The sequence below is a fragment of the Salminus brasiliensis genome, chromosome 14 (genome assembly GCF_030463535.1).
Source record: "Salminus brasiliensis chromosome 14, fSalBra1.hap2, whole genome shotgun sequence".
NCBI lineage: Eukaryota > Metazoa > Chordata > Actinopteri > Characiformes > Bryconidae > Salminus > Salminus brasiliensis.
In genome coordinates, this window is record NC_132891.1 from 13,604,832 (window position 1) to 13,632,683 (window position 27,852).

The following is a 27,852-nucleotide window of genomic DNA, read 5'->3' on the forward strand; positions in this document are numbered from 1 at the left end:
CAGTTTATGTGCAATAACCCATAAGCCAAATTGTTGGACATAGATATGCTATCCACGGTTTTCATATGGTCCTAAAAAAAGTACTGCCTGGGGTCATATCCAAAGCTTATCTTTAGACATATTCAGTTTGAAAAGGAAGCCAGTCTACTGGGAATAGAGTGTTATTGACAATCACTCCCTGAAACACCCAAACAAATTTTATATTCATGTAAATCTAAACAGAAACTCCACCCTTGGCAGGATTAGAGATAACATCATCATCTACTCTCCGGCAGAAAATGCACAGTGCCAAGGTGCAAACGTAAACTCGTTTGTGCCAGCTTCAATAAGATATTTTAAATGGCTCTCTTTAGGGAAGTGTCAGGAATAGTATCTGTGCCCTGCAATACGTTTGGTCCATTTATCATGAATGGACCATTTCCATACAATGCAAAGAATAACAGGCAGAATCAGAGATACAAGGTTTTTGAATGACAGCGATGATATGTTGGAATATGTTGTCTATGCTGTATATGTGCCCAAGAACAATCTGGAGGACAATAAAGAATCTCCTCTTATCTGTAAACATGTACTATGTGATTAAGACCACATTTTATACCCTACACATTTAACCCATCCAATCCAGTAAACACACACACACACACACACACTCACACTAGTGATTAGGGCAGTGAGCACATACACTCCGTGTGCAGTCACCTCAGCACCCAGGGAGAACAAATCCTTCACTCCCCTTGCTTTCCTCTTCCTGTCAGTCCAGAGGATTGAAGCGACTACCTTTTGGTCCCAAGCCTGCTTCTCTAACCTTTAGGCCATGTCTGCCTGACACTGTAATTCAGCCAGACGTTTTCCAGGCTGTATTATAGAGGTATGTACAAAGACAAACACGTGAAACAATTAGAAACATGCTTTACTGTACAGGATGAAAGATTTGCTTTTCAATATGAAAACAGCTTTTTGATCAAACATCTCATCTCACAGAGATTAAAAACATTGCAGTAGTACAGCAGTATCAGAGTCAGTCAAATGTTTAGACGTATGAGGAAAGGTGCAACTATTTGACTGTAACGGACAAAAACGCACATGCTAACGTCATTTTAAAGGCAAAAAAATAAAAATAAAACAAAAATAAAACAATGGACAAAAGCATTTTAAAATTTAGAACATTCTTAAATGTCTTAATGAATGTGGTCTTGATAGTCATTTTTGCAATCTTTTAAAAATGACCTGTTTTTTTTTACTACAAACATTTGACCTTTGAAATAGCAATGGGTCTGTGAACCATACCAGACTGATATAGTCATTAAATCTCCAAAACAAGAATGAACAGAACAACACAACAGTACTTTTACAACACAAAAGAGCCATAATCCCCTCCCCGCGACTGCAGGTTTCCCATTTCCCCTACTCTAACAGACTGTTCAGTGTGTGAAAAGCTTGATCATTAGTTGGTTAATGATTACCATCAGTTGTGTCAGAGCAGGAAAAAAATAAAGATATGGGAAACACTGGTCTGATTTCAGTCCAACTGAATGTGGTCTTTAGCTCAACACTGGATTAGACTGTATTCAGTACTGGTGACTGTGCTGTGTTTGTGTGTGTCAAACACCCCAACCCATGTAATTGTACATCACAAATACAGGTCTTTTGGACTGGAAGTGCATCCAGGTACAAGATGATCTACTAAAAAAAAACAACAACAAACAAATAAAAGAAAGAAAACATCCACTAGTAAACTCAGAACTGCTAGCACAGAACAGCAGTCACTTATAATGTCAACAGGCATGATCAGAAGCAGAATCCAAACCACGCAGCTGTTCTAAATTCCAGATATGACTGTTTCTGACAGCCTTGACGGGAAACGTTGTGACATCTACATTGTACGGCAAAGTCGGTAAAAACAGCGTGTTTCTTTTCCGCTTAGGTAAAAAAAGGTTAAAGAAGAGGGCACATTCACCTGCTTTCCTTTTGTACTGATTTTCATTGGACTTTGAAATTGGAAAATCAAGGCCGAAAATGGCTGCGGCACCTTTGCGTGACCTGGAACCTTAGCAAGCGCTAAAATATTCGTTTTCTAACAAAGGCGCTGAAGAAAAGGCCATCTCTTCCCATGGTCTCGTCGAGAGGACACCTGGCATGGCAGTGGGTTGAGAGGAATAAAAAAAAAAAAAACATGGGAAAGGGTGGATGGAAAAAAAAAGCCCAAATATCTCTTTCATCAGCTCTGTCTGGACTTTTCTGATATAGCTGGGTATGCTGCTCATCTCACATCCATCTTTCCTCCACGGCCCCGATAACCATTATTCCGTCGCCCTGTTCAGTCAAAAGCTCCCGGTGGGGTGTGCTGTAATATATTAGGATGTTTTAATGGCCTCGGAATCGCGGCACGGATCAGACACCGCATTTATCACAAGATAACAGAAGAGACCTCTCGGTTTATGCGCTTCCAGGTCATCTGCTCTTTGTGTTCCGCCAGCTAAATGTTAGGCTGGATGCGTGTAATCTTTATCTCCTATTATGATGAAAGAGCTGGCGGGGTTGCAGTTTTTAAACCACAGGGATGGAACCCTCTGTTATTATGTCTACGGTTTAAACCTCAGCGGCAGTCTGGCCCTGAGACAGTCGTTTCTGAGCAAGTAAGCAGGATTTCCTTCCTCCGAAAACCTCCCAATTCCACCGGCCAAGGTGAGCAGGGTGTCTCCAGCGCAGAGGAGGTGAAAGTTTCAGAGGTAAAAATGCTCACTGATGTTCACAAACAAATGGACTTTCTCCAGAGACTTGCACAACAAGGCAAGTGCTCTTGGAAAACTAGCTTAGCAGTGAGTCGTCCCTCGTGAAGGACACCTTCTGAACAGTTTCCTCTCAGGAAGACTGAAAAACGGTAGACTAAAACTGTTCTATAACTATTTATATATATAAAAAAACCTTATTTTCAGCCCATAATGTTGCTTCAATGCGATCAAAAGAAGGGACACCCTATAAGCTAATAACAAACTGTCAGCCAGTGTAACAATGTTACACTTACATGTGTTGATGAAACCCAATGACATAGTTCACAATGCATAACCATAACCCTCACAGCTGCTAACCCAGCTGCATAATTCACACCACTGTTGCCTCTACAGATTCTCTCCGATATCAATGAAAGGCTCTGGCCAATTTGAATACTAAAGGCTTCATAATGAAAGATAAATCAAATCGATATGTAGCTACTGTATCGAAGGCACAGCGACAAATCATCTTCCATTAATGAGTACGCTGAGGCTGCCGAACATCAATGATATGTAATAATACTCTACAAAAACACTGAATAACATCAAGATTTCATATCAAAAAGGAATAAAAAGCAGACGTTTGGACAAACGGTAGCTTAGCAACAAGAAGAGAGAAGCACATAAGAAGGACATCTACTACTTTGGCATGTACATGGAAGTAAGGCATTTTCGTTCTCCTCAAGGGTCACGGGGACCTGTGGGGAAAAGTAGTGCACACAAAGTCATGACATCCCCCGTACAATATGAAAAAGGACAACCCGAACCTGTGCTGTCTCTTTGTCCCTTGCTGTGAGACAATGATACACTGTACATAACATGCACACAAAATCCAATTACTCGGAGCTTGTCGTCCTCCTGTCAGCATCGTCCAACACACTTCTCGACTGGATGGTTGGGAACAACAATCTTGCGTCAAAGAAATAAAAACCAAAAAAACGTCCCGATGCACGTCTTCCCGCGGTGTTAAAGGAAGGAAGAGCACAGACGATGAGACAAAGAGAAGCGCAGCCAGTCCTACTGAACGCTTTCACAAAGACGGCCTCATGGCGGTTAACGCGATGATAAAAAGCACGGAGAGTGGAATGGAGGCTGGTCGCCACGCTCTTGACCCACGTACGCTCATACCTGCAACACAGTGAAGGATCATGACAGCATCAGTTCTTCCAAAACCAACACAAATGCACTTCACATGGATGCCGCGAGCATTTAACACCTGATAGACACGCCACATTTTAGGCAAATCCTTGGATCTTGCTTATCTTGACAACAGAAGATGACTTTTAAGCAGCAAAGCCCTTTGCAGACATGCACAGTGAATGAGTGTTTACCAGTAATCAGAAAGGACGTAAAGTGTGAACACAAACCAGAGTCAAAAGCCTGGTAGAGGCAATTTACCTGCCAGAGAACTAGAACATTTCCTAGGATGTTACCTGGAGGCTCATGTATGAAAATAAGCTAATATGCTACCAGGAAACAGTGCTTTCTAGATAGCAGCTGGGAAGCTGATGCTTCTGTGGTGATTGTATTTAATGGTTGAGTTTCTAATAGTTTAGCTGTTTATAGTTTGGGTGGGTATTTTGCACATGATTCTAGACAGAAATACAGGGCTAGTTGGTGCTAAGAACATGCAGTGGTATACTCTAAGTACCTGATCAACCAAACACATGACTGATTTGTAACCTTCTTCTCTCTCTTTCACAGTCTGCTGTATCAAACTTTGTTTGATCGTTTACTTATTAATAAAGCTTGAGCTGTTATCCTAATAATAGACATGCATTTTTTTACAATACATGATGTTGTTTATTTATTTTGCATTCTATGCTGTACCTTAAAAAAAACAAAAAAAAAAAACATGTAATAAAACACTGTTTATCTAGTTTTTTGACTGGCACTTGGGAAATATAACAATTATTATTCTGATACATCATGATATAAACATCCAATATACAGTTGCAATCAAAATATGCGTGATATAAAATAAATAAGGATTATTGGTAAAACTTAAAAACTTTCAGCTTATCAACTAATCAAACCAGACCAATTTAAACATCTTAACACAACTAATTTAACAAGCAGTTTCTCCAAATTCAACACAAAATACCATACCACTTACGTTTTTTTACACATACTTTTACTACTGTAGTCTCAGAATCATTTAACTCCCTGAACAGAATCCCTCAAAAGATCACACATTTGCAAATCAGGTGGCAAATCAAGGGCTAAATTAGTTGAATCAGGTGTTCCTGGGATAAAACACATCAACTGGACTGGCTATGGGTTTGCTGACTGTGATGTTTCATTGCATGTTAGAAATATGGCCAAGGCAGTTGTCCTTGCAGAAGAGATACAGTTGGAAGCAGAGTTAGCAAGTTCTGAGTTAAGGGAACACTGGCTATATTACCTGGACATGTCAGAAAGAGCCACAGGTGGCCAAATGTCCTCGAGTGACTGCAAAAGACTTGCAACAAGATTTGGTGGCAGCAGGCACTGAGGTTTCGGTTTGCACAGTAAGATGCATACTAAAAGCTGAAGGTCTCGCTGCCAGAACTGTAAGATGTACTTCTCTACTGACCCACCAAGTCCATCAAGGCTTGGCTTCAGAAGAAGTCCTGGGAGATTCAGGAGTGGCCATCACAGTCGCCTGACTTGAATCTCATAGAAAATCTTTGGTGGGATTTGAAGAAGGCGGTTGCTGCAGCAAACCCAAGAATATTAGAGAACTGGAGGCCATTCCTCGGGAACGCTGCCAGAAGTTGGTGTCTTACTATGAGTCATGCTCACAGCAGGTCATAAGAGCAAAAAGGAAGCTCTACTAAGAACTAAGTACTAAAGACGAAGATAAAGATAAATTCTAGGAGTGCAGTCGTCATTAAATATGACATTTTGTGTTGATTTTGTTGAAAGCACTTGTCACATTAGTTGTGTTGAGTCTTATTTGATGTACTATTTGCCATATTGCTCACCTTTATAAACTCTAGAAGGTAATATGATGCAGATGGTGGGTGGTGTGACACATGTTGTGAAAATGGTGCTTATAGAATAAAATATATAAAAATAATAAATATAATATTTGTCAGGAATGGCTTAGATATTTACAACCTACAGTATAACCTTGCTACCTACTGACAGGGCCATGCTGAAGCAGCTGTTTAAAAGTAAAGCCTTTCTAGATGCTGACACAAAGAAGTTCATACCATAGCAACCAGAGCAAAGTCTTGCATAGCAAAGTTAACAACTTATGGTGGCTTAAAAACGAGGAAAAAAGAAAAGTCTAGCTTTCAACCTATTATGACCAGATGGGCAGAGTTAATTAGCTGGGTGATATTATAAAAAAGAAAGAATAAAGGTGTCAAGAAGAAACAAGTACAAAAGCAAGCACGACCATGATAAAAGGTACAGAAACTTTTCCACACAACAAGGTTCTCTGCTCAAATTGAGAATAAAGAAAAGACACAACAGTGCCAAAAAAAAAACCCACAACATAATGTGAGAAATGTGGAGTCGGGGCTTGGGATTTTGTGTTGTAGCGATAGTTTTCTACACTAATTAAATACCAAAAACAAAAAGGGAAGCAACAAATCATTTTTTCTGGAATGCAACAATGCTAGACAGTGATGGAATACCTTGCCAAGACAACCTAGCAGTTGGTCACAGGGAAAAAGTGAACTGTTTTGGAATGGTCAAGAAAATCTCTCATTAAAAATTAAAACAAGCAACTATTGCTGAAGTCAGGAGCCATCTCAAAACAAACTGCTAAACGTTGCTGTGGCAAATGCTTGGCAAAGCAAGGTGGTAATAAGACTGCTGTCAGAAGGACGCTCTCTCAGTGCAGTTACTGTGTCCAGTTGGCTAAACACTTCTACAGTATGCTAATTCACTCTAAAATTCGCCCCTCTAAAACAGGAGCTCATCTTTATATACATTCATTTAATAAATATACAGTTATAATACAGCATATATTATAATATACAGTGAAAATGCATTGTGTCTTATAAGGCTTGCCATATATACTGAACAAGAAAGTGGAAACACAATGAAAAGGGATTCATTTTTTGGGGTTTGATCAGGGAAGCTTCAGTCACAACGCTCACTTAACTGACTAGTGTTTCAATAACAGGGACTAGTGACATATGCATTCAGATCTGTGAGAAATACATCAGTAAACAAATAGGAAATTGTGGAAAGTGTCATTATTCATTCATTAGCCTTCATTAGTGCAAAATGTGAGGAAAAACAGAAGAACAGCTGTTCCTCAGGTGACTGAAACTCTCAGCAAGCACAGTCCGTCCCCAACTACATAGGGAGGGATATTCTAGCAGGGCTGCGGTGCATAAACCCTTCATTATAAAGACAGATGCACATTTAAGAGTCCGGCGAAAAACACAAGCACTGCTCAAAGATGTGGATAACAGTGATCTGCTCAGATCAGTCATCCTTCTTCTCCACAAGTGGGCGAGTGCATGTGCAGCAACATCACGAGAACAGTGCAGGTCTGAATGCTTCATCCCTACAGGTTGGGGGTGTAGTGGCTGTTATAGACCACTCTGTAGTTCTATTAGGAACATCTGGATTTCTGAATGGCAGAAATGAGCTGCTATCGTGTCAAACATGTTCCAAATGCCATACATTTTGTCTTGTGTACATTTGTACTCCTCTGAATTACAATATTGTTAACAAGTCGAAATGTGAATGTTGCTACATGTGAGCTTACACTACTGCCCAATGAACTGACATCAAAAGGCAACCTCACCAAAATACCTCAAACACGCAAGCAAAGCTTTGTCAAATGAGGTAAGCTGCATTTGGTAGTAGTAAAGCACAGTTTGAGTAGCTGATGTTGAAATATCACTGTCACGCATAAACCTGATGTCTCCAAAATGGCAACTTTACAGGAAAAGAAAAACAAAAAACCTTCTTAAGTTTCAGTGGAAGTAAATTTTAGGCATTTTTATTGGTCTATTTATCATGAATTGACAAAGCATAAAAAACTGCATCACAGAGTTTTTCTGTGATGCAATTTAATAGTTGACTTTAATGTGCCATCATTTCAATGCACAGGAGTGTCAGCCTGCACTGGTCATGGGACAGCACTAATCTCCACAGAGCTATGGCCGAGAAGGAAACCAATTTGACATGCATGCCTTCGAGAGAAGGGCCACTGCAAATCAATACAAAGTTACTGTAGCGGATGACCTTGGTCCTACGATTCAACATTTCTATCCTACAGGGAGTGGTCTCTTCCAGGATGACAATGTCCCCATCCACAGGGCATGAGGGGTCACTGAACAATTATAAAACAGAGTATTGAGTAGAGTATAAAAATTCTGTATAACCATGTAACCATGTAAGCTATGGTCATACGCACAATATATGGTTGGTGCTGAGAGTATAACTAAAAAAAATAGTTGTAAAAAAAAAAGGTACAAATAAAGATAGAAATAAAAGAAACCTAACAACCAAAGTATGACTAATTATTTTTTTGCATTGTTGATCTTTTGATTTCCCAATACAAATGTGTGATATTTCTCACATAGACCTTTAACTGCAGGATGTAGACGTATCCATGAAAGAAGAACAGCGTAGATCTGCTCATATCAGCTTAACTGCTTCTAGTTGAAATACAGTGTTACATCCACTAGCCTTACATCCACTCCAGCACAGCTCGACAGCCAGGAGCAGAGTTCAACTTTAAGTTAGCTTAAAATGCTAACCACCCCACCTCACCCTCAACTCCCCAACTCCCAATCCCAAAAGTACTGGAGGGAGCACCATTATTCCAGAGAATACAGTTCCTTTAACTCACAGCTCAATGCTCGGGGGGTTATATCCCTTTAGCCCATGCCTGGCATTAGGCATGGTGCCAATGGGTTCATGATAATCTACAAAGATAAAGTAAGACAGTGGTTTGTGCTACTGCTTTGCAGCATGGTTTTATAAGTCGTGGCATGTCTCCCACCCTCCCACACCTACTTGTACCCCCCACCCCTACCGGTACCTCCCACCACAAATCCACAGATCTCCTACTCAAAATACCTTCCCACGATTATAGATAAGGTGTCCCCAGTCCCCAGATCTTGAACCAACTGGAGCATTTGGGCTGATTTGTTAGCACTATCCACCACTCTCATGAAAACACTAATTGAGGAAATATATATAAATATATTACTTGCAGAATCTATACCTAGATGCATTGAAGCTTGCTGTGGCCCAATATCATACTTTATGTTGATTTCTGTCTCTAATTTATCACTCATGTGTATTTATTTAAAGTCTAACTCTTTTTTATGCATCTGCCAGCTAACCTGCCAAGCGAAATGCTTTTAGTACTGTCCAACTCCAAAACACTTTCTTGGACCTTGAACTGCTAAATGACAAAAACACAAGTATATATACACACACTGTATATTCACCTAGTTCCGCATTACCAACACGGAAGGCTTTTATAGTAATTGCTTAAGTAGAAGATAAATTTAGAGTGTCTCAGCAAAGAGCTAGCTATGAATCAATGAATTTATGAAAACATATGGTGCATAAAAGCTATGTGAATCCAACTTAACGGGATAAAAAACTGAGATGCAAAATGACATTAGTCAAGTTTTACAAGTAAGAACATTTCCATCAATTTTGGGCAATACATTAACAAATCTGGGCAATACATTTACAAACAGTGATGGCTTTTATAACCATCACTGCCAACTCTTTAATAGGGTTCACTGTTTCTCCTTCTCACACAGGAAATGAGAGCACTGCTGTCTTTTTAATTTCCCAAAAGCAATTGTACAATATTTACCCCCATACCTTACCTCGCTGCTTGTGAGATCTCATTAACACTACAGCTTTCATTACCGCATGTTCCTTTCCAGAAATGAGATTGGAATTCAGGAAATGTTCTCTTTAAGTCTGTGCCTTTTGGTTGCTGAAATTGTGTGTCACAGATTTGCTTAATCAGTACAGAGCAAAAAGTTACTGAGGTTTAACTTGTTTTAATCCTTGTTTTAATCAAGTATCAATTCTTAAGATGACCAAAACTTGATTAGCTGTTCCTCTTTACGTGAATCTCTGATCACATACATATAACTTTGAAGTACCTGAGGACACTTCCAATCTAAAAATCAGATAAATGTAGACAATTATTGATACCACAGTTTTCACACAATATAACATTCTCCTTCATGTGAGGTGTCCTTGAAAGCCTTGAGGTTCTAGCTTCTGCAGCCTACATTAGAATAATTAGCTATAAATAGCCTCAACCAACAGTGATAAACAAAAGCAACATGTTATTAGACCAGCTACAAAGAAGTACACTGTTGAAAGCAGAAGATCATTGAGGTTCTTCAGTTTGAAATTGTGAAGGAACTTTTTAAGTTACTTTGAGGAACCTTCAAGAAAATATTTTTACAAGAAAAAGGTTCCTTGAAGGTTCCCCAAAGCAAAGTTCCACAAAAAGGTTCGTCCACAGTTTCAAATTGAAGAACCTCTATCCAAAGTTCCTTAAGGATCTTATTCTTTTAACAGTGTGAGGATGTTGTGATACCAGACATTTGGTAGAATTTTGGGACCTGTACCACTGAAAGTTTACGATTCTCTGTGATTATATAAATAGTTTATCATCTATTTATACTGTACTATGACTTTTGGACTATTAATAACATCTTATTTCAAAGATACTCAACATGCTTTTGATGCATGAATATCTTTTTAATAAGCTCATTCATCACAGTCATGCAGTCATAGCTTGGCTTACACAGCTATAGAAAACCTTATTTTTAAATGTTCTAAGTTTTTTCTTCTAAATATTGTCATGCCAACCAACAGCAACGAGTAATCATTGCTGACTATTTATATTATATACAAACCTAATTACAACTATTTTTATTAGAAATGTAATCAGTTTGCTGTTGCAACTCTACAGTTAAACACAAGTCCTTTTGCTTAACTGAAAACTCAACAAAATCAGCCATAATACACATCCACAGTATAGGTCCCCCAATGAAAGGAATAAAAAATACAACAGTAAGGTCTAACTGTTTAAATCAGTTCTTCAATATGCAGCTTAACGTCGAAAAATAACCTAAAATGTTTCTGGGAGCGCTCGCTCCCATCTGAGCAGCATCTCAAATACTCCATAGCGTCTGAAACCCCCTTTTAACACTGCTGATAATATTCTTTGCCAACAGCACTGAAAAAAAAACCCCACAGATTTACTTTTTCATGAAAAGTGGACGTGGCAGTCTAAGAGGATGAAAAATGTGAATAATCCACCGTGCAGAGTCGTTCTCCCCTGCAGTTTCGTCTGCCTGTACTGCTATATTCAGGAGGGAGCTGAGATGAACAGGCAGAGATAGATGGCGAGAGCTAAGGATAGTTAATAAAGATCACACTGCTTAGCCCAGTGGAGGATACAAGGTGTACACTGCAGGCTCTGAGGAGAACATCTCAAATCGGTGAGCGCTCATTTAGAGCGCTGCATTACGTGCTGAGGGCCGCAGTTTTTCTGAGAATGGATTTGCTGGAATTTCGCACCTGCTCTTATTACTCAGGGGACAAGGAAAATCCCATTATGAGGTTAATCTGACTTTGTTTACTTTAGATGTAGCTGGTATTTATGTTTAATATTTCTTTTGGTGCCATGCATCTTTTATATTATACGCTACAGTGCAGCTGGAGAAAAAGTATAGGTGAATGTTTGCTCTTCTGAAGCATGGGCATGTTTTAAAAGATTTAAGTAACTCATAAAGGGAACAGCAGATTAGGTGTGTACTTCAGATACAGGAGATGAAAAAAACACATGCTACTTTATGGTCAGGGAGGAATTACACATGTTAACACTGCATTTCTATCCTGCTTTTTTCATCAAACTTTGTGGAAGATTTAATATAGCACTTAATTGAAATATTTTACACTGCATTCCCCTACACACATGGAGCCAGCCCTTCAAGTGCTATACAGAAGAGTTAGTCATGACTGGTGATAATCTCAGCTCATTCTAGATTAGAAAAGAGTATATTAATGAATTAGGTGATCTTACTTAGTTTATGAATGTTGATGGGCTCAGTGGGGATGCCTTCTCCACCATCACTCAGAGCACAGATCTGGATGATATAATCATCATCAGCAGGCAGGATAATCTCCACTGATGTCAGGTTAGTGGTCACGGTGTTTATCTCTCTGTGTCTGTTTCTCCTGTAAGACACCTGGACAGTGGGACAGCAGGAATGGAGGAGGTTAGCATTCTGATTGTGTTCTCTCACAGGAAGCAGTATTCCAGTGATTCAAGCATGGATAATAATTCTGAACTAGCGTATTCTAGGAGCTGTTGGGCAGAACTGTGCTAATAAAGATTTAAAATAATGACTATACTGTATAATGCAATTCTAAAATTACAACCGTTATTCTTCCAGGGCTAATGAGTAAGGCTGTTTTAAAAAGTCCTGTCTAAATTTAGAACAGATGAGCAACAGAGTAAAAAAAAATATTTTCTGGTATCCATGCATGATCAGGCAGGAAGCTGTGGAACTAGTTCGATCGCTGGAAGAATGAATTATTCAGATTTACAGCTTAATTTTAAAGAACCCACAGAACTACTCTGCAAAAATGTACTTTACATAAATGTTTACTGAATATGGATCTCAGCAAGTGCCCACAGGTTCCTATTAGAAGTGAGTTCTGAGTCTCTGTTTGTCCTCTGAGCAGAGGGAAACACAGAGAAATGAATGTCTATCGTCATCAACCATACACTAGACTTGTGGCAGACATTAGATTAAAAAACACTGGAGTATTTATGTAATCAGCCAATCAGATCTGTTGCTCTTTAATTACAACTATGATTTGGAGATGTAGATTTTTTAAACAAGTATGACATATACTCAGGAATGTCACAGAACAGAAAGGAGTCCAAGTCTAAAGGTGTACATGCTATACATACAACCCACTCCTTAAATAATCCCTGTCCTTGAGCTTGATTATGTTGTACAGACAATCCATGAACTTACCTGATACCCGGTGACCTCAGACTCCATCTCCATGGTGACGACTGGGTCCCAGTGGACAGTCAGCTTTGAGCCAATGAGGTTCCACTCCACATTCAGAGGTGGCTGTCCTGGTGCTGAGGGAGGAAGACCAAACAAATCTTCCATATATGGCTATGGACAATACCAAGGACAGTGGAAAACACCCTATCCATGTCTCAAGCCCTACTCATACAATATTATGGGCTGATAATATCCAGTAATTAACCCTTTTACCTTGTAGCTGATAGTGATACCAAAAACCAAAATCATTTACTAATTATTGAGATAAGGTGACACCTGTAAAGGAGTGGGAAACATTAGGCAGCAAGTGAACAGTCAGTTCTTGAAGGTGATGAGGTGTTAAAAGCAGGCAACCATAAGAATCTGGGCCACTTTGAGAAGAGCCAAATTGTGATGGCTAGACGACTGGGTCAGAGCATCTCTAAAACTTTAGGCAGGTCTTGTGGGGTGTTAACAGTATGCAGTGAGCAGAATCTACCAAAAGTGGTTCATGCAGGGACAACCAGTAAATCAGCAACAGGGTCTTAGGCACCCCATCTCACTGCTGCAATCCATGGAGGCCTCACCTCACAACTTACAGCAACCAAAGAAACCCGCTGCTAACGTCTTGGTGCCAGATACCAAAGGACCCGTTCAGGTCTTGTGGAGTCCATGCTTTGATGGGTCAGAGCTGTTTTAAGCAGCATGAGGGGGACATACACAATATGGGCAAGTGGTTTTAATGTTATGGCTGATCATCATTTGTCTGTCAGTGCACAAGCATACACAGAATGGCAATTGTAGTTTAATAGGTTTTTATAGTTTTTCTGTACATCAGACCTATAATAACAAGTAATTATTCACCAAAATGGTGGTTTGAGCCATACCAGAATTTGGACTGATTTGACTAACTGTAAAACCTCAATATTGACACCAAACCGATAGCTTAGGCAACAAATGAACAGCCTGACGTGACAGATAAAATCATTTGCTTCTCAAGCATTTTTATTAACGGCATAATATTTAACAATTTCCTAAAATATGACACCAGAACAGTGTGTTTCTCATGAATTTTCATGGGTTTCAACATTATGAATAAAACCTCTTTTCAGTATTCAGTACTCGTTGTTTTCCTTTTGTAGTGTATCACGGGACTGCGTTCGATCGTGACAAGTGCCAATGCTATGAAACACAGATTTTATGCTTTCCAGGGCTGTGAAGTGACAATTTTAGTATATTATATTATAGTATATTTAGTATATTATATTTAGTATATTATACTAAATATAAAGAACATTATACTTTAACAAAATACAAGTGCCCTATCATGAGAGTGTTACCATGGACTTGTTGTTAAGGACCCCACTAAGGGAGGAATGTGGCTTGCTAATGTAGCTGGCATAAACCAAAACCAAAACAATGAAAACATATTTCAGTGTTACCTTAAGCGGCTAATTTGCATATATTCACATTAACCCTCTGGAGTACTGTTTTAAGGGCATTTTCATATTAGATAATGCCCACAAGTTTTCAAACTGTTCAGAGCCATTTCAGTTCTCTCTATAATGAGACCTCATGTGACCTAGAGCACTGTAGGAAAAGATATTCTGACCTTAAACCTAAAAAATTTAAGTCAGATTTGAGAATTTTTTGATAATTCTTGTGAAAACATACCTTTACTCATGCGTCCGAATTGTTTTGGTGCTTAAAATCAGTTTATGAGTCTTAGGTTCTGAAGTAGTGGAATGTATTAGTAAAATTAAACAATTAAATTAAATAATTAGCGAGAGGTAGAAAACAAGTTTCTGAGTGTTAATAGGTCAGTTTCACACAAAACTATAGATGGATACACAAATCCACCAATTACAGATGAGAGGCAGAAGACACACGAATGCACCGGTTAGACATGGCGAGAGGCAGAGATGAGTATGTCGACCTGTCTTTATAGCCTCGTAACTCCAGATGTAAGTCATGTACAATGGAAAATGTGGGCTCTACAGATTCAGAAAATATGTGAATCGTATCTCTGCACTTGATTATTGCAAAGATATTTCTAGAAATGTTGAAAAACATTGAATTGCGCCATGCAGACTCCCGAGGGTTACTATGTCCTATTATCCACAGGGTATAGAAATGAGAAGACAGGTTCTCATCAGCATCCAACACTGCGCTGAATTATTTAGTGTCAATAACTTAGAAATGTTATCTCATTTGGTCATCGTAGGCAATCCCAGTTTTTCAGTGAATCCAGCACCCCCAGCAACCTTAATCTGATCATTTAAACAGGCAGACAAAACACAGTTACAGACTCATTTGCTTAATGTCTTTGATTTCTACTTACGAGATTTTCTGGTGGTGACGTTAATAGTGGGGGTACGTGGCCCAGTGCCTGCCGTGTTGAAAGCGCTCACTGTTAAGAAATACTGAGTGTATCCCTTCAGGCCGTTGATGTTCACTGTGTACTGATTCGCAGACACACGCACCTTCCCCATGGTCTCCGGCTTCGTATCATCCTCCCAGTACACCACCTGTATACAGACAGCGAAGCAGAGAGTGCAATCTGACTCAAAAAGCCTGTAGGAATATCCCTGCAGTGCCAATCAATGTGCTGTCCCAAGAACCTTCAGTGTAATAAGCAGCTTTTTTATTGCACTTGGAGCGAAGTGAATGGATAGTATCTGTAGTATGATCTTCATGGCTTTTACACAGCTACAGTTGTTTCCATTGCTTTGCGGAAAGCATTCCATGCGTACCTTAAAACATGAGCAACCTCATTCTTATTTGTGTTTCCATGTGCAGAGAGTGAGAAAGAAAGAGAGAGAGAGAGAGAGAGAGAGTGAGAGAGAAAGAGAGAGAGAACAGGTGCAATGTGGGAGATGACAGGCACTGGCGGTACCCATGGTGCATTTCAAAACAGGAGGCCGAGTCATTTCCATTTAGTAGTGTAGACAGACGCACCTCGTAGCCCAAAACTCTTTCAGGAGAGTCAGTGAGTGTCTGCCAGCTCACTTCAAATTCAGAGGCAGAAATACTCTGAGCCCACACGCCCCCCGGCACTCCACTGGGCTCTGAGAGCAGAGGGAAGAAAAGAGAAGCAGAGGAGAGGAGAGGTGGAGAGAGTTAAAGAGAAAGGAAAGGGAGGGAAAAATAGCAGAAAGGTTGGGGAAAAAAAGAAGAGAAGACCAGAAAATAACAATCAGTGACGCAGACAGTGATTCTTACAAAAACACAATACCTTGCTGACAAGCTGGAGTGGGACCGATATAAAATCGTTTCACCCAAAACTATAAATGACTGTCCTTTAGCTTAATACGAGAGCTGATTGGCACAAAGGAATATTATCAGTACAGGAATTCAATTAATGCCGCAGCTTGGTGACAGGCCAATGTCTGCCTGTCACTTCTCACCAGAATTACTGCTATCGAACTGACTATTAACAAAATCTATCTTAAGCCACTGCACTCTCCTCAATTACTCAAGCACCTTTGCGTTAAATGCTTCATGCCTTACCTGCTCAACACATAGAAACCACCTTCTTCTAGAAATACTGACGGTAAAATGTTAATGGTAACCAGCATACCATTTGGGGGCAGCTGTGGAATTAAGGTTAGAGAAGAAGGTTTGCAGCCGGAAGGTTTTTGGTTTGATCCCAAAGACTTGCATCTACAGGTGAGGTGCCACTGAGCAAGGCACTTACACTCTTAAAAACAAAGATGCTTCAAAAGGTTCCAGGTTTGCTTGCTCTCCCTTTTAATAGATCTCAGGATGTGGCAAAACTTGCTACTAGGGTGGGCTTGTTTTTATCCCACTGGTTTTCAGAATGTGACACTACCAGCTCCCACATCGCCCCCCATCCTGTGACTCTCTTATATGCAGATGAATGAATGAACTATTTTGGCCATGTACTAGATAGACACAGAACAGAAATTTGACACTTTAGACACGTCATAATTAGATCATAATTTTAAGACTCAACATTTTGAAATACAGCGGTATAGTGTATTACTGTTATACCACCTACCTGCTTAAAACAGATGCAATTCATGCATAATTATTATCTTATGTTGTAGTTTTCCAAGGAAACCAGGCCAACAATAATGAAAAAATCAAAAGTGAACAATACACGGAAATAAAGATGCAGCTCAATCATGCAAATATGTTTCTATTTTTTCCCATTCAAATAAAGCATAGCTGGGATAAAAGTGTTCATCAAACAACTCCACAAGCAAAGCTGATTCTACCCGACTGCCAGCTTTAGTATCAGCCCACCCCCACTCCTCCTAAGTCTGTGTGAATAATGCAGCTCACGCACTCACCCTCCTCTGCAGAAAACACTGTGGTAACAGGGCTGAAGGGCCCCTGGCCTTTCGCATTATAGGCGCCCACTTTCACGTTAAATGGAGAGAAGGGCGGGATGCTCTCGTTCCGGTAGACGTAGCGACCCGGCGCCGAAGTCACAGCATGGGTCCACGTGAGCTCTCCCAGTGGGCGTAGGGCGATGATGTAGCCGAAGCCGTCTCCGTTCTGCAGTTCCTCGGGCACGGGCTGGGAGGGAAACACAAAACTATAGTGATATTAAAACGCATACACACCCGGTTCAGCGTCCGGTTCGCACCCTGCGCCAATCTAGAGCTCATTACGGCTTGCGGAGAAAACGCAGTTCCCCCGGGAACCCGAATGAACCTGTTTGTAATAAGAAGCCGCCGCAGAAATGAATGGCATTATAGGACCCAAGAGCCCAGCTGGAGAATGGGTTTGGTTTTGACTGGGGTAATAAACACTCCCATTCAATTCCATTCAATTAAGCAAAACCATTACCTCACACAGAGGGCGCAGTAATATAGACAGATGACTTACCTCCCATGTTATTACCAACTCCGATTTGGAGCCTCCCCCACCTCCTACATTAGCCGGCGCTGTATCGGGAACTGCATTTGAGAAAACAGAGGGAAGAGGGAGGGGGGGAGCTCTATTGAGTTCAACAGACTTGTAGATGCGCAACCTGCCCGTCTTTGCTGCGTGCATTACTTGTCCTAGTCTGACTTTCCTTCCTTTATTTTAGGCCTCATTATCAACTTCAAAAACAAAGCTCTGGTCCCATAGCAACTGCTTTAAAAAGCCTTGTTTTAAAGGCTTTTGTTAGCAGCCTCTGAATAAACTGATGCCAGTAAAGTTCACCAACAGCCAACATCTCCATGATAATGCACCAGCTCTTTACTCTGTAACCCAAGAAAACACAACAGCATCATGCAAATGTCGAATGTGCAGCAAAGCACATCAATACACCAAGGAACAACTGCAGAACTCGTAGACAGCTTACACCTTCGGGTTACTGCCACATACTCTTGGAACTAGAAGGTCAGTACTCACCAGCATCCTCAGTTCGGGTCTTGAGAGAGGCTGGGCTTGGCTCCCCTACGCCAACGCTGTTTCTGGCCAGCACACGGAACTCATACTCCACCCACGCGTTCAGGTCCACCACCGTGGCTGTCAACGTGTTCCCGTCAATCACCTCAGGGACTGAGAACAAACACACAAGACTTGGATTAGTCATACAAACCAGGATTACCCACCCCTGCAAAGGCAATGGCAGGCTCATATTCCTAAAGCTGGTGTTTACGGTAAGCCTGAGATGTCAAGCAATACACAATCTCTCTCTATTAATCGAATAACATTTTTTACAGGAATTTAAAAAGAACACAAGCTGGCAAACTCCAGATGAAGTCATTATGCGTTACCACTAAGAGGTCCTTATATCCACTCAATGCAAGCATAAGCCGTTTTTTAAAAGCAGATGAAACCGTCTGCGGCAATTTTCTGCCCCTTGCTGAATTGGCGCTTCGCTTGAGTAGCTGCGGCTAATCCTGCATTGTTACCCGTGTTCACCGCCTGCCAGCCCACGGTGAAAGCTGTCTTGGTCTGGATGATGTAGCTGATGATGGGGCTGCCGTTGTCCTGGCCTGGCCTCCAGGAGAGCTGCGCTGTGCTGTCCGTGATTTCCTCCACAGTTACGCCATCTGGAGCTCCGGGGGGACCTGACTCAATCCGACAATTAGCAAAGTTAGCTTCTTTCACGTCTGATCTTGCCAAACCCCGGGAGCGGGAGCATTTGCCCTATCATGGCCCTGTGGCTCTGAGAAACAACGCCAGTCTCACAGGCTATTATAACATCTTAAGCTGCTTTATGCGAGGGGAGGCTGTATCCCCTACAGAATGATAGTAAAGCTGACTTTTCTCAGGGTAGTTTGTTTGGGCCTGCTTCCAAAATAGCTAAAAGCTTCCTTTGCCTTACTCTCCGTCTCTTTCCAAAATAAATAAATAAATAGATGAATATAAAGCACCAGTTAAGCCATGTCTCAGTATTTGACGCCCTTAAACGCTTTAGTTTGTAAACATGCTAATAAATAAACCAGCAGGCCTATTTCATAATGTTTTAAAGTCACAGACTCTTCAGGTAGGCTCTGAAGAAGGCTTTACAAGCCTTCTCTAAACTACAGTCAGATATGTTTAGCATGCCCAGCTAATCTTAATTGAAAGCTATTGATCCTCTAAAACTCATTAGTGCTCTCTGATAAACAGCTTTGATATGTTACTCTAATTAACTCATACTAATGGAACATAAAATCATGGATCAATTCATTATTCAATTATTTTCCCTCAGAGCACAAGGACAAACATGCAGACCTGATCTCAAAGAAGTGAACATGGCCAATTATGCTTTCTCTCAAGATCTCCCATTCTCCACAGCGTAAGATGGACATTGTGCGCTGGTGGTAATGGATTTTTACGAAAGGGGATTACACAGCCATTAAAATAAAGTGCTAAGTGATGAGTTTGCACATTAACACATTACAGCATTAAAGTACTATTGGAAACAGCATCACACATTATTACTGGCATCTCAAAAACACAGTTCAACGCTTACACAATGAACTTTTGTCTGCTTTATCTCGATTCAGATGAATTTACTGACACCATTTTGCAAGAATGGGTTGTCTACTTAACACAGATCAATCCTCAACATCTTTTATCTTAGAAACAAACTTTAAACCAGTTTCCCAGACCCAGATTCAGTCTCAACTAAAATTTGCTAGGAATTAGTAATCAGAGCCGGTACAGTTACAGGTTCAAATCCCAGGACTGCACCAAGAGCAAGGCACCTGACCCCAAACTGCCCTAGACAGTGCTGCTGCAATGTGCTGACTGGGCATAGTTAGGCAGAACAATGACCATTTTTCTTTGTAAGTGGATCAATAAAGTATAATGTAACTGGAGTTCAGAATTAGGTCTGCCACATCCACAAAACCAGCCCTCTATGATACGTTTGGTACGGTTAGTTTCTCTTCTGAGATCCAGGTCAAGCTCTAGCACATCATACACAGATAATGGAACGTATTCTACTCTTTTTTTTTTTTACATAAAAAATGACATAAATTATAGACTTGTTTACGAATCATCCCACTGAATAAACAAAGTTTCTTTACCTTTTACAATCAAAATGGCAGCCACAGACAGACTCTCCACATCAGTGTCGACGACGCAGACATATTTCCCGGCATGCTTCAGCTGAATGTTTCGTATCATTAAATCTCCAGCTGCACTCTGCACATACACACACACACACATTGCCACCTGCTGAACCCCACAGATTTGGAACACACTCCATATCTGTTACCTCCATATGTGTAATCTAACACAGTACATTTAATGAGTAGACCTAGCAAAAACATTCGAAGACAGACATTTTGCAGAACATGTGCACACGTTTGGCTTTACAATAAAGTCTGACCACCACAAATAGCTGTAAATTCCCACAAGGGTTTGCAGGGAGAATGTAGTTGAGCCTCATGGCTAATGGATGTGTTTTGCCAAAGTCTGTTTACTACACTGTTTGAAACGTCCGTCCTGGATAAACATTCCCCGTGGCCATTTCTGCAGCTTCTTAACATTGGCATAGGCTCCAGCTAATGAACCTAGTGGCTAATGGGCTCTAATTAGAACTTAATCACATTAAAGAGGGCCTGTGATTGGATTCGGTTTGCGATACGCAACAGCGCATGGGATGAATACTAAATCAACGTGGTGCAATTAAACGCACTTGTTAATCTAATAATGACCAAAGAATGCGCTGCTTATGGAGCAGGGCTAACATTAAAAAGCCCTGCAATTAAAACACGAGCCATGTACATACACCTGACGATCATATGTGATTAGAGTCCTTAATCATTAAATCATTAATGAATGTGGCACTTGACATTAGCCTTTGCTGCTAGGTGTCTTGTGTACTGCTAGGCACAACAGCAATATCTTTAGTTGTTATTACTGTAAAACGTACAGTAATTGTAGACTACATGCAATGACTCTTAAATAAGTAGAGACACAGCGCTCTCCGGTAAGGGTGCAACAGTACATGTATTCGTACCAAATTGTCACAGTACGGACATCACGGTTGAGTGCGCGCAGTGAATACACAGTGCGCAGTAAGAGGTAAGACGAAGCATCCCCGCAGTGAATGAAGACTGACAAACGTAATGCGGAAGCACATTTCACGAGGATCTGCATGGTATTGTGGGAATTGAGTAAAGACTGTGGTCTTGTTTACTCTCCCCCTCCCCCTCTGTCTATCTGTGTTTTTTTGTTGTTTGTACTGAACTCAATCCAAACCGTAGTGACTTCTGTGTACAACTGTGACTTTTGTGTACTCTTATACCTCTATTCTCCAGAATTATTAGGACCTGTTATCTCCAAAATGGCAACTTTACAGGAAGAGGAAAAATTTACATGGATGTCAATGCAAAAAGATTTCATTTGGAGCATTTGTACTAGTTCATTTGAAACACTGTGAAGGACAACTGCTAATTCATGTCCAAAAATTAAGATACAGGGTTTTTGTGTCAGCGACGATATTGTCAAAGGTTACTAATTCACAGTTGCACCGTTGTTGCATTCCCTAACATTGTGAACACATTAACATAAACTGTAAGCTCTAAAGGGAGTCAACAGATCTTTACAAATTCAATTGAACCGTTGTCTAAAGCATTTAGCGACTAACATTAAGAGTCGAGTCTTTAGTGGATACAAAAAGACTTTATAGAGTCGAATGGCAGAGAATGAGACCAGGTCCAGCGAACAAGGAGTTAATGTGCATTTTTCTGTCCTAAGTAAGTTAGCCAGCAGATTTGGTTTCATTATGCAAATGAAGTCATCTAAGCTGTGAACTTCAGAGTGATAATCCCACTAGACGAGTGACATTACGGAATTTATGAAAAACGGAATCTCATTACAGATAAGAATCACTGTTAAAGCTTAGATTTGGCAGTGACGTGTGTGTGTGTGTGTGTGTGTGTGAGTATGTGAGTATCTGCCTAAAGGTTGAAAGATTTATCCCATTTAGTTCTGTTTGATCAGTAAATTTAATTATGCAATCGAGCAAAAAATGCTGTATTTATCATTCCCAGCCTGTTATGATTTATATCCACATTTACTTTCACAATGCATCAGGAAGCACATAATTCAACCCCTATCTAATTTCTGTATTTCATCGTTATGTAAATCGGATTTAAAACTGAGGCACTCTTTCACAGGCTCGGGAACATGACATAAATGAATCTGTTTTAAGACCAATCAAAGTAATCGCGCAGATCCAATATTGATGGGACATGTCCGTTACGAACCACTAGGGCATTTTTCCCCTCTCTTTCCTGACACTAATTAATCTTTTCAGTAAAGCGTCATTACATCATCGAAACATTTCAGATTTATCCAGTGCAGACTTCGCAGGTCAGTAAGCCTCTGTGGGCTGAGAATCCTGACGCAGATTCATACAAGGGCAAAGCACAGAGGATCTTTCAAGGTACGCTTTGTGGGCTAATTATTTTCTGATGGAAATAACACAGAACAGAAGCACCACAGGGCTGTGCAAACGAGCCAAGGCAGCAAAGGCATCGGCCAAAAGCTCGAAACAGAGAACAATCAGTGGAGACGTGCCAGTCCTTTTAGTTTAAACCAGAGATCCATCAGTAAGCAACAGATGATGGTTAAGCACTGATATAAGGTACAGTTTTCTTAAACTGAGAAACTTTGATAAAACAAGAAATAAGGCTTTCTGAGCTAACCTGGTTAGGGCATTTTCTTATTTTCCTAATAAAAAATAACTCCTAAGCTAGTGGTTCCCAACCCTGGTCTTGGAGGACCTCCCTGCCCTGTACATTTTAGTGTTTACCCTGCTCCCAACACAGCGTATTTAGCTAATCAGCTAATTTACAAGCCCTTCCTGAGCCCTTTCTTTAAAATGAGCAGAGCAGGTGGTCTTCCATGACCACGGTTTGCAACCACAATTAGAACTGTCAGTATTTACCGGTTATTAGTTTAAGCCACTCTTAGTTTGACCTCCGTCTGTGATCTTACAATGTGGTTAATGTTATAAGAAAACCTCAGTGAGTGCTTCTGTGTCAGGAACACATAATATCACAAAGAGCATAAGGTGATTCAGCCAAAGTCTTGTCTTACCCCACCAACATGCTCATAGTGTGGGTCCAGTTTGTTGAGGAGCTGGCCGTTGAATGCCCAGGAGAAGGACACATCCAGAGCTGGATCGCATGCGATCTGGCAAGGCAGCACAATGCTCTCCCCAACTATGATCTCCATGTCCACCGGGCCCTGGGTGATCCGTGTGGGATCTGCACAAAACATCACACATAAAAGCTCTTTGAAGAAATAAGCTGGGGAACAGTGATATACAAGTTTCCCCTTCCCCTAAACTCGATCCGCCATGACATGCTTGATGTCTGAAGTTCACTTCATTAGGTTTGTAATGATGCTAAAAGGCTAATGTAGCTAACACATAATGGACCTTAGCACTGCAAAAGCTATATGCCCTAAATCATCACACACCTCAAACTGCATTACCTCATTGCACCTTAGGCTCATTATACAGTTGTTAAACTTAACCCGTTTTCATTAATAATATATTATTATAATTGTTATTATACAGTGGCATGCAAACAGTTTGGGCACCCCTCGCCAAAATAGCTGTTACTGTGAATAGCAAGGCAAGTAGAAGATGAGCTGCTTTTCAAAAAAACTCAACATTTAGGATGACATGATATTTAATATTTTAAACATTACTTTTTCATTTCCATCTTTTTCCGTTTCAAAATAACATGAAAGGAAAGGGGCCTGAAGCAAAAGTTTGGGCGCTCTGCCTAGCCAGTTCTTAGTAACACCCCCACGGGTAAGTATCACAGCTTGTAAATGCTTTCTGTAGCCAGCTAGCTAGTCTTTCAGTTCCTGTCTGAAGGATTTTCGCCCATTCTTCCTCGCAAAAGGCTTCTGGGTTTGTTGGCTTCTTGGGCCGCCTTGCAGACACTGATCTTTTGAGGTCTATTCACAGATTTTCTATCATATTTAGGTAGAGGAACTGCGAGACCCATGGTAAAATCTTCAGCTTGCTTCACTTGAGGGTGTCAATTGTGTACTGTGAGTCGTGAATCATTATCCTGCTGTAGAAGTCATCCTCTTTTCATCTTCACCTTGTATTTTTTACAGACTATGTGATGTTAGCTTCCAGAATTTGCAGGTATTTCATTGAATGCATTCTTCCCTCCACAGGGAAATGTTCTCCGTGCCAATTACAGGCTGCAATAGTAGGGGAAAGCATAATCGATCCCTCGTGCTTAACACTTGTAGAAACATTCTCTTCATGGCTTCCTTTTACTCATTGCATTACTTCATCAGTTCATAAGACTTAAAAAAAATTAGGATTAGATTGTCCTTTTGATGATGGAAACTTTTGATGTTTTGAGTTTCCTGCTGAGGCAGGAAAGCTTTTCTTCTGTTGACTCTTCTGTGAATGTCCTGTTTGTGCAGCGCAGAAGAACAGTGCACCAGCACTCCAGAGTCAGCTAGAACATCTCTTGCAGTTCAATGGGAATTCTGATTTGCCTTTCTAGCAATGCTATAAGCAGTTTTCTTTAACCTTTTACTTGGTCTTTCAGACCTCAACTTGGCCTCCACTATTACTGTTAACTGCTAGTGTTATGTAGCTGCTTATAGGAGCCAATACTTGGCTTGGTTTTAGGAGTAGTTATAAAGCTACAAGCTAAGCTAATTAAACTTGATACCTTGGTAAAGGTTATCTTAGATAACTCCTGTAGATCAGTCCATCTTCTACTCACATATATTCACATTAATAGACATTTTATACACAGATGCCCCAAACTCTTGCACATTACTAATTATTCTGCAACCACTAGTAAACTTTCAAACCGTGAGTAGTTTTTATGTAGAGTTTAAGTAATCCCTAGCTTCTTTCATTTATTTGCTTATTTAGTCATATGCAATCCCTGGGCAGGCTGATGTTCTGAGTAAAAAGTAACATATTGGTTAACTCTACATATGGATAAAGAACACCAAATAACCAAAACATTAAAACCGCCTGCCTAATATCATGAGGGTCCCCCTTGTGCTGCCAAACCCATTTGACCTGTTAAGGTATAAACTCCACAGGACCTCTGAGGGTGTCCTGCAGTATCTTGCTCAATGTTGCTAGAAGTAGATCCTTTAAGTCCTAGCCAGACGCGCTAGCCTTCATTCCCCACATGCATCAGTGAGCCCTCCTCTCATGACCCTGTCGCCGGTTTACCAGTTGTCCTTCCTTAGACCACTTTTGTTCGGGTCTAACTACGGGGACACCCCACAAGACCTGTTGCTTTAGAGATGCTCTGAGCCAGTCGTCTAGCCAACACAACTTGAAGTCTTTACTTTCATTTATAGAAGAAATAGTGTTACACCGTGTGAGGCAGGTCTGATGCCTTGGCACAGACATTAAATTTGTGTTTTCCTCTTGTTTGTCAAATATTCAAATATATGCAAATTTGAAATACATAATTTTTTCCAGAAGATAACATAACTGCAGTAAACAGCATTTTTCAAAGACAGTGTTATGTGTCCTAATTCCATAAGTGGGCGCTAATAAATATTAAGCAGCACCAAAATTCACGGTGTTATCAATTTGTTCTTCTCAGCCTGGAGGCGTGATACAATTCTTTTAAAAGGCACATAGCTTTATTTCTGCATATTTTTGAGAGACACATTTACACACACCCTCCCGAGTCAGTGATATCACATTCCAGGCCAATGGAACTGCAGATGGCTGTGTGTAATGACAGCGTGTAGGCGTCAAGCCATATAAAAGCCTGTAACTAGTGCAGGTGGCTGAAGTCTATAGCTCTGCTTAGCCAAACTAGCAAACATGCTTGTCTAAACAAACTATGCAATGCAAATGTTTTGAAACACAAACGCCAGTATGGAGACCACAACACTCGACTCTACACTTCACCCAAGTACTCTAGGAAGAGGTGGGTCTTTAGACTGCGTTTGAAGACAGCGAGTCTGCTGCTGTTTGGACACCCAGGGGAAGTTCGTTCCACCGCTTCAGTGCCAGGACAGAAAGATGTGAAGTCTGAATGCTTGTCTTCTTGTGGATCTTAAAGGATGGTGGGTTAAGCCGAGCTCAAAGGGCTCTTGGTACTGATCGGGTTTTGTCCACTGTCATCGCGTACGGAGGGGCTGGTCCATTCTTGGTCCATATATATACATGTGTGTGTGTGAACTGATTCACTTCCCCCAATATCAAGCAAATCGCCAACTTCTACATCTTTTTACTGACTGCTCACAGATGTTCTGCTGTATGTATGCTGCTGGCGCTGGCTGATGACAACAGCAGTAAGTGCATGCCTATAAGCAAAAAGACTGAAATCCGATCTGACCGTTCACACTCGTCACGTTCACACTAATAGGATATGTGTCTGATATAGAACCACATGTGAAGAAAAAGACTCAAATCTGATTTAAAAACATCAGCTTTGACATTTCCACACAGCCCTGAAATCAGATCTGTGTCACATTAAGCCAAAAAAAATCTGAATCAGATTTGAGTCACTTCAGCCTGGTAATGTGAACGTAGCCTTTAGGTAAAGGGGAAATTGTGGATTTTTTTTTTTTTTTTTTTTTTTTTTTTGCTCAAATATTTCTTAAAGGCCTAATTCAAGAACGTGATTCAGACACAGAGCCATTAATATTCAACCCAGCGTACAGGATAATATAACAGCTTTTGTGCTGTTCTGTTCTGTTGCCAAAAATATGTGCTTGCTTCCACCTATACAGAGCTGACTTCAACATTCTAGTTATTATCTCCAGTTATTATGGTTTTTGACTTGTATTGACAAGTGGCTGTGCGGAGGAAATAGGTGTGCACCTTTTAATTATTTCTTTTTTTTTTTTTACAAATAAAAGCTGACACTTATTACGATACATCCAGTTAGACTCATTTCTGCATAGTTGGGGGGAAAGAAATGAACTCCTGCAATGCAATTTATTTTTAATCTGAACTGTACATACACTGCACCGCAACCACAGCGCTCTGAACCCACGCACAGAATTAAACCTTGACTGTAATCCTGGGTAATTGCGAGGCCATAAGTGAAGCGTGAAAATGAGTAATTACAACAACACACCGAAAAAAGGGCCCCTGCATCCTATCCCTGTTGAGAAGAGCTGACAAACTGAACTTGGCAGCTGGAGCAGTGCATTGTTTTAAAACTCTGCATAAGGCTGCGTTGTGTGGAAAGTCGGAAATACGACTAGAGAGCTTTCCTCTCCAAATACATGCACTGGAAAAAAAACACAAGATCTTGCAACACCTTTTGCGGTTTCTCTCCAGGGGGCGAGCGCTTGTCTGAATCTATGTTGTGCTGGCAATCCGAGGCCGCGCAGAGGTCAAGTAGCTGCACTGACCGTATCGTGATGCATAATTCACACCACTTTGCAACTTTCCTGAGAGTGAAAACTTCTCAATAGTTTTAAAACCACCTTAGAAAAGTCTCCAGCCTCAAGGTTGTCTGCGTACCCTTCATCTTTGAGCTTCTGTAGCAAATATATCAACCTGAAGCCTGAATTCTGTTTGTAGTTTAGTCCATCTTTATAGATAACAGTATGTCATACAGGGACAGAAACCACACAAACAAGTCTGTTTGAGACTTACTTTGTGGTTTTAATGCAGGAATAGT

General features: G+C 40.6%; 1 protein-coding gene across 1 annotated transcript in view; it reads right to left on the reverse strand.

The window, feature by feature from the left end:
- Positions 1 to 956: 956 nt before the first annotated feature.
- cntn3a.2 (contactin 3a, tandem duplicate 2) overlaps positions 957 to 27,852 on the reverse strand; it is a 74,898-nt gene continuing 48,002 nt past the window's right edge. Inside the window, exons 13-23 of the mRNA XM_072696038.1 lie at positions 23,294 to 23,463; positions 20,269 to 20,386; positions 18,661 to 18,819; positions 18,155 to 18,304; positions 17,642 to 17,712; positions 17,101 to 17,329; positions 15,743 to 15,852; positions 15,126 to 15,312; positions 12,767 to 12,879; positions 11,803 to 11,968; positions 957 to 3,899 (exon numbers count right to left, since the gene is read on the reverse strand). Coding sequence (XP_072552139.1) covers positions 3,802 to 3,899; positions 11,803 to 11,968; positions 12,767 to 12,879; positions 15,126 to 15,312; positions 15,743 to 15,852; positions 17,101 to 17,329; positions 17,642 to 17,712; positions 18,155 to 18,304; positions 18,661 to 18,819; positions 20,269 to 20,386; positions 23,294 to 23,463 — 1,571 coding nt within the window. The 3' untranslated portion in view covers positions 957 to 3,801. The remainder of the gene's footprint in view (positions 3,900 to 11,802; positions 11,969 to 12,766; positions 12,880 to 15,125; positions 15,313 to 15,742; positions 15,853 to 17,100; positions 17,330 to 17,641; positions 17,713 to 18,154; positions 18,305 to 18,660; positions 18,820 to 20,268; positions 20,387 to 23,293; positions 23,464 to 27,852) is intronic.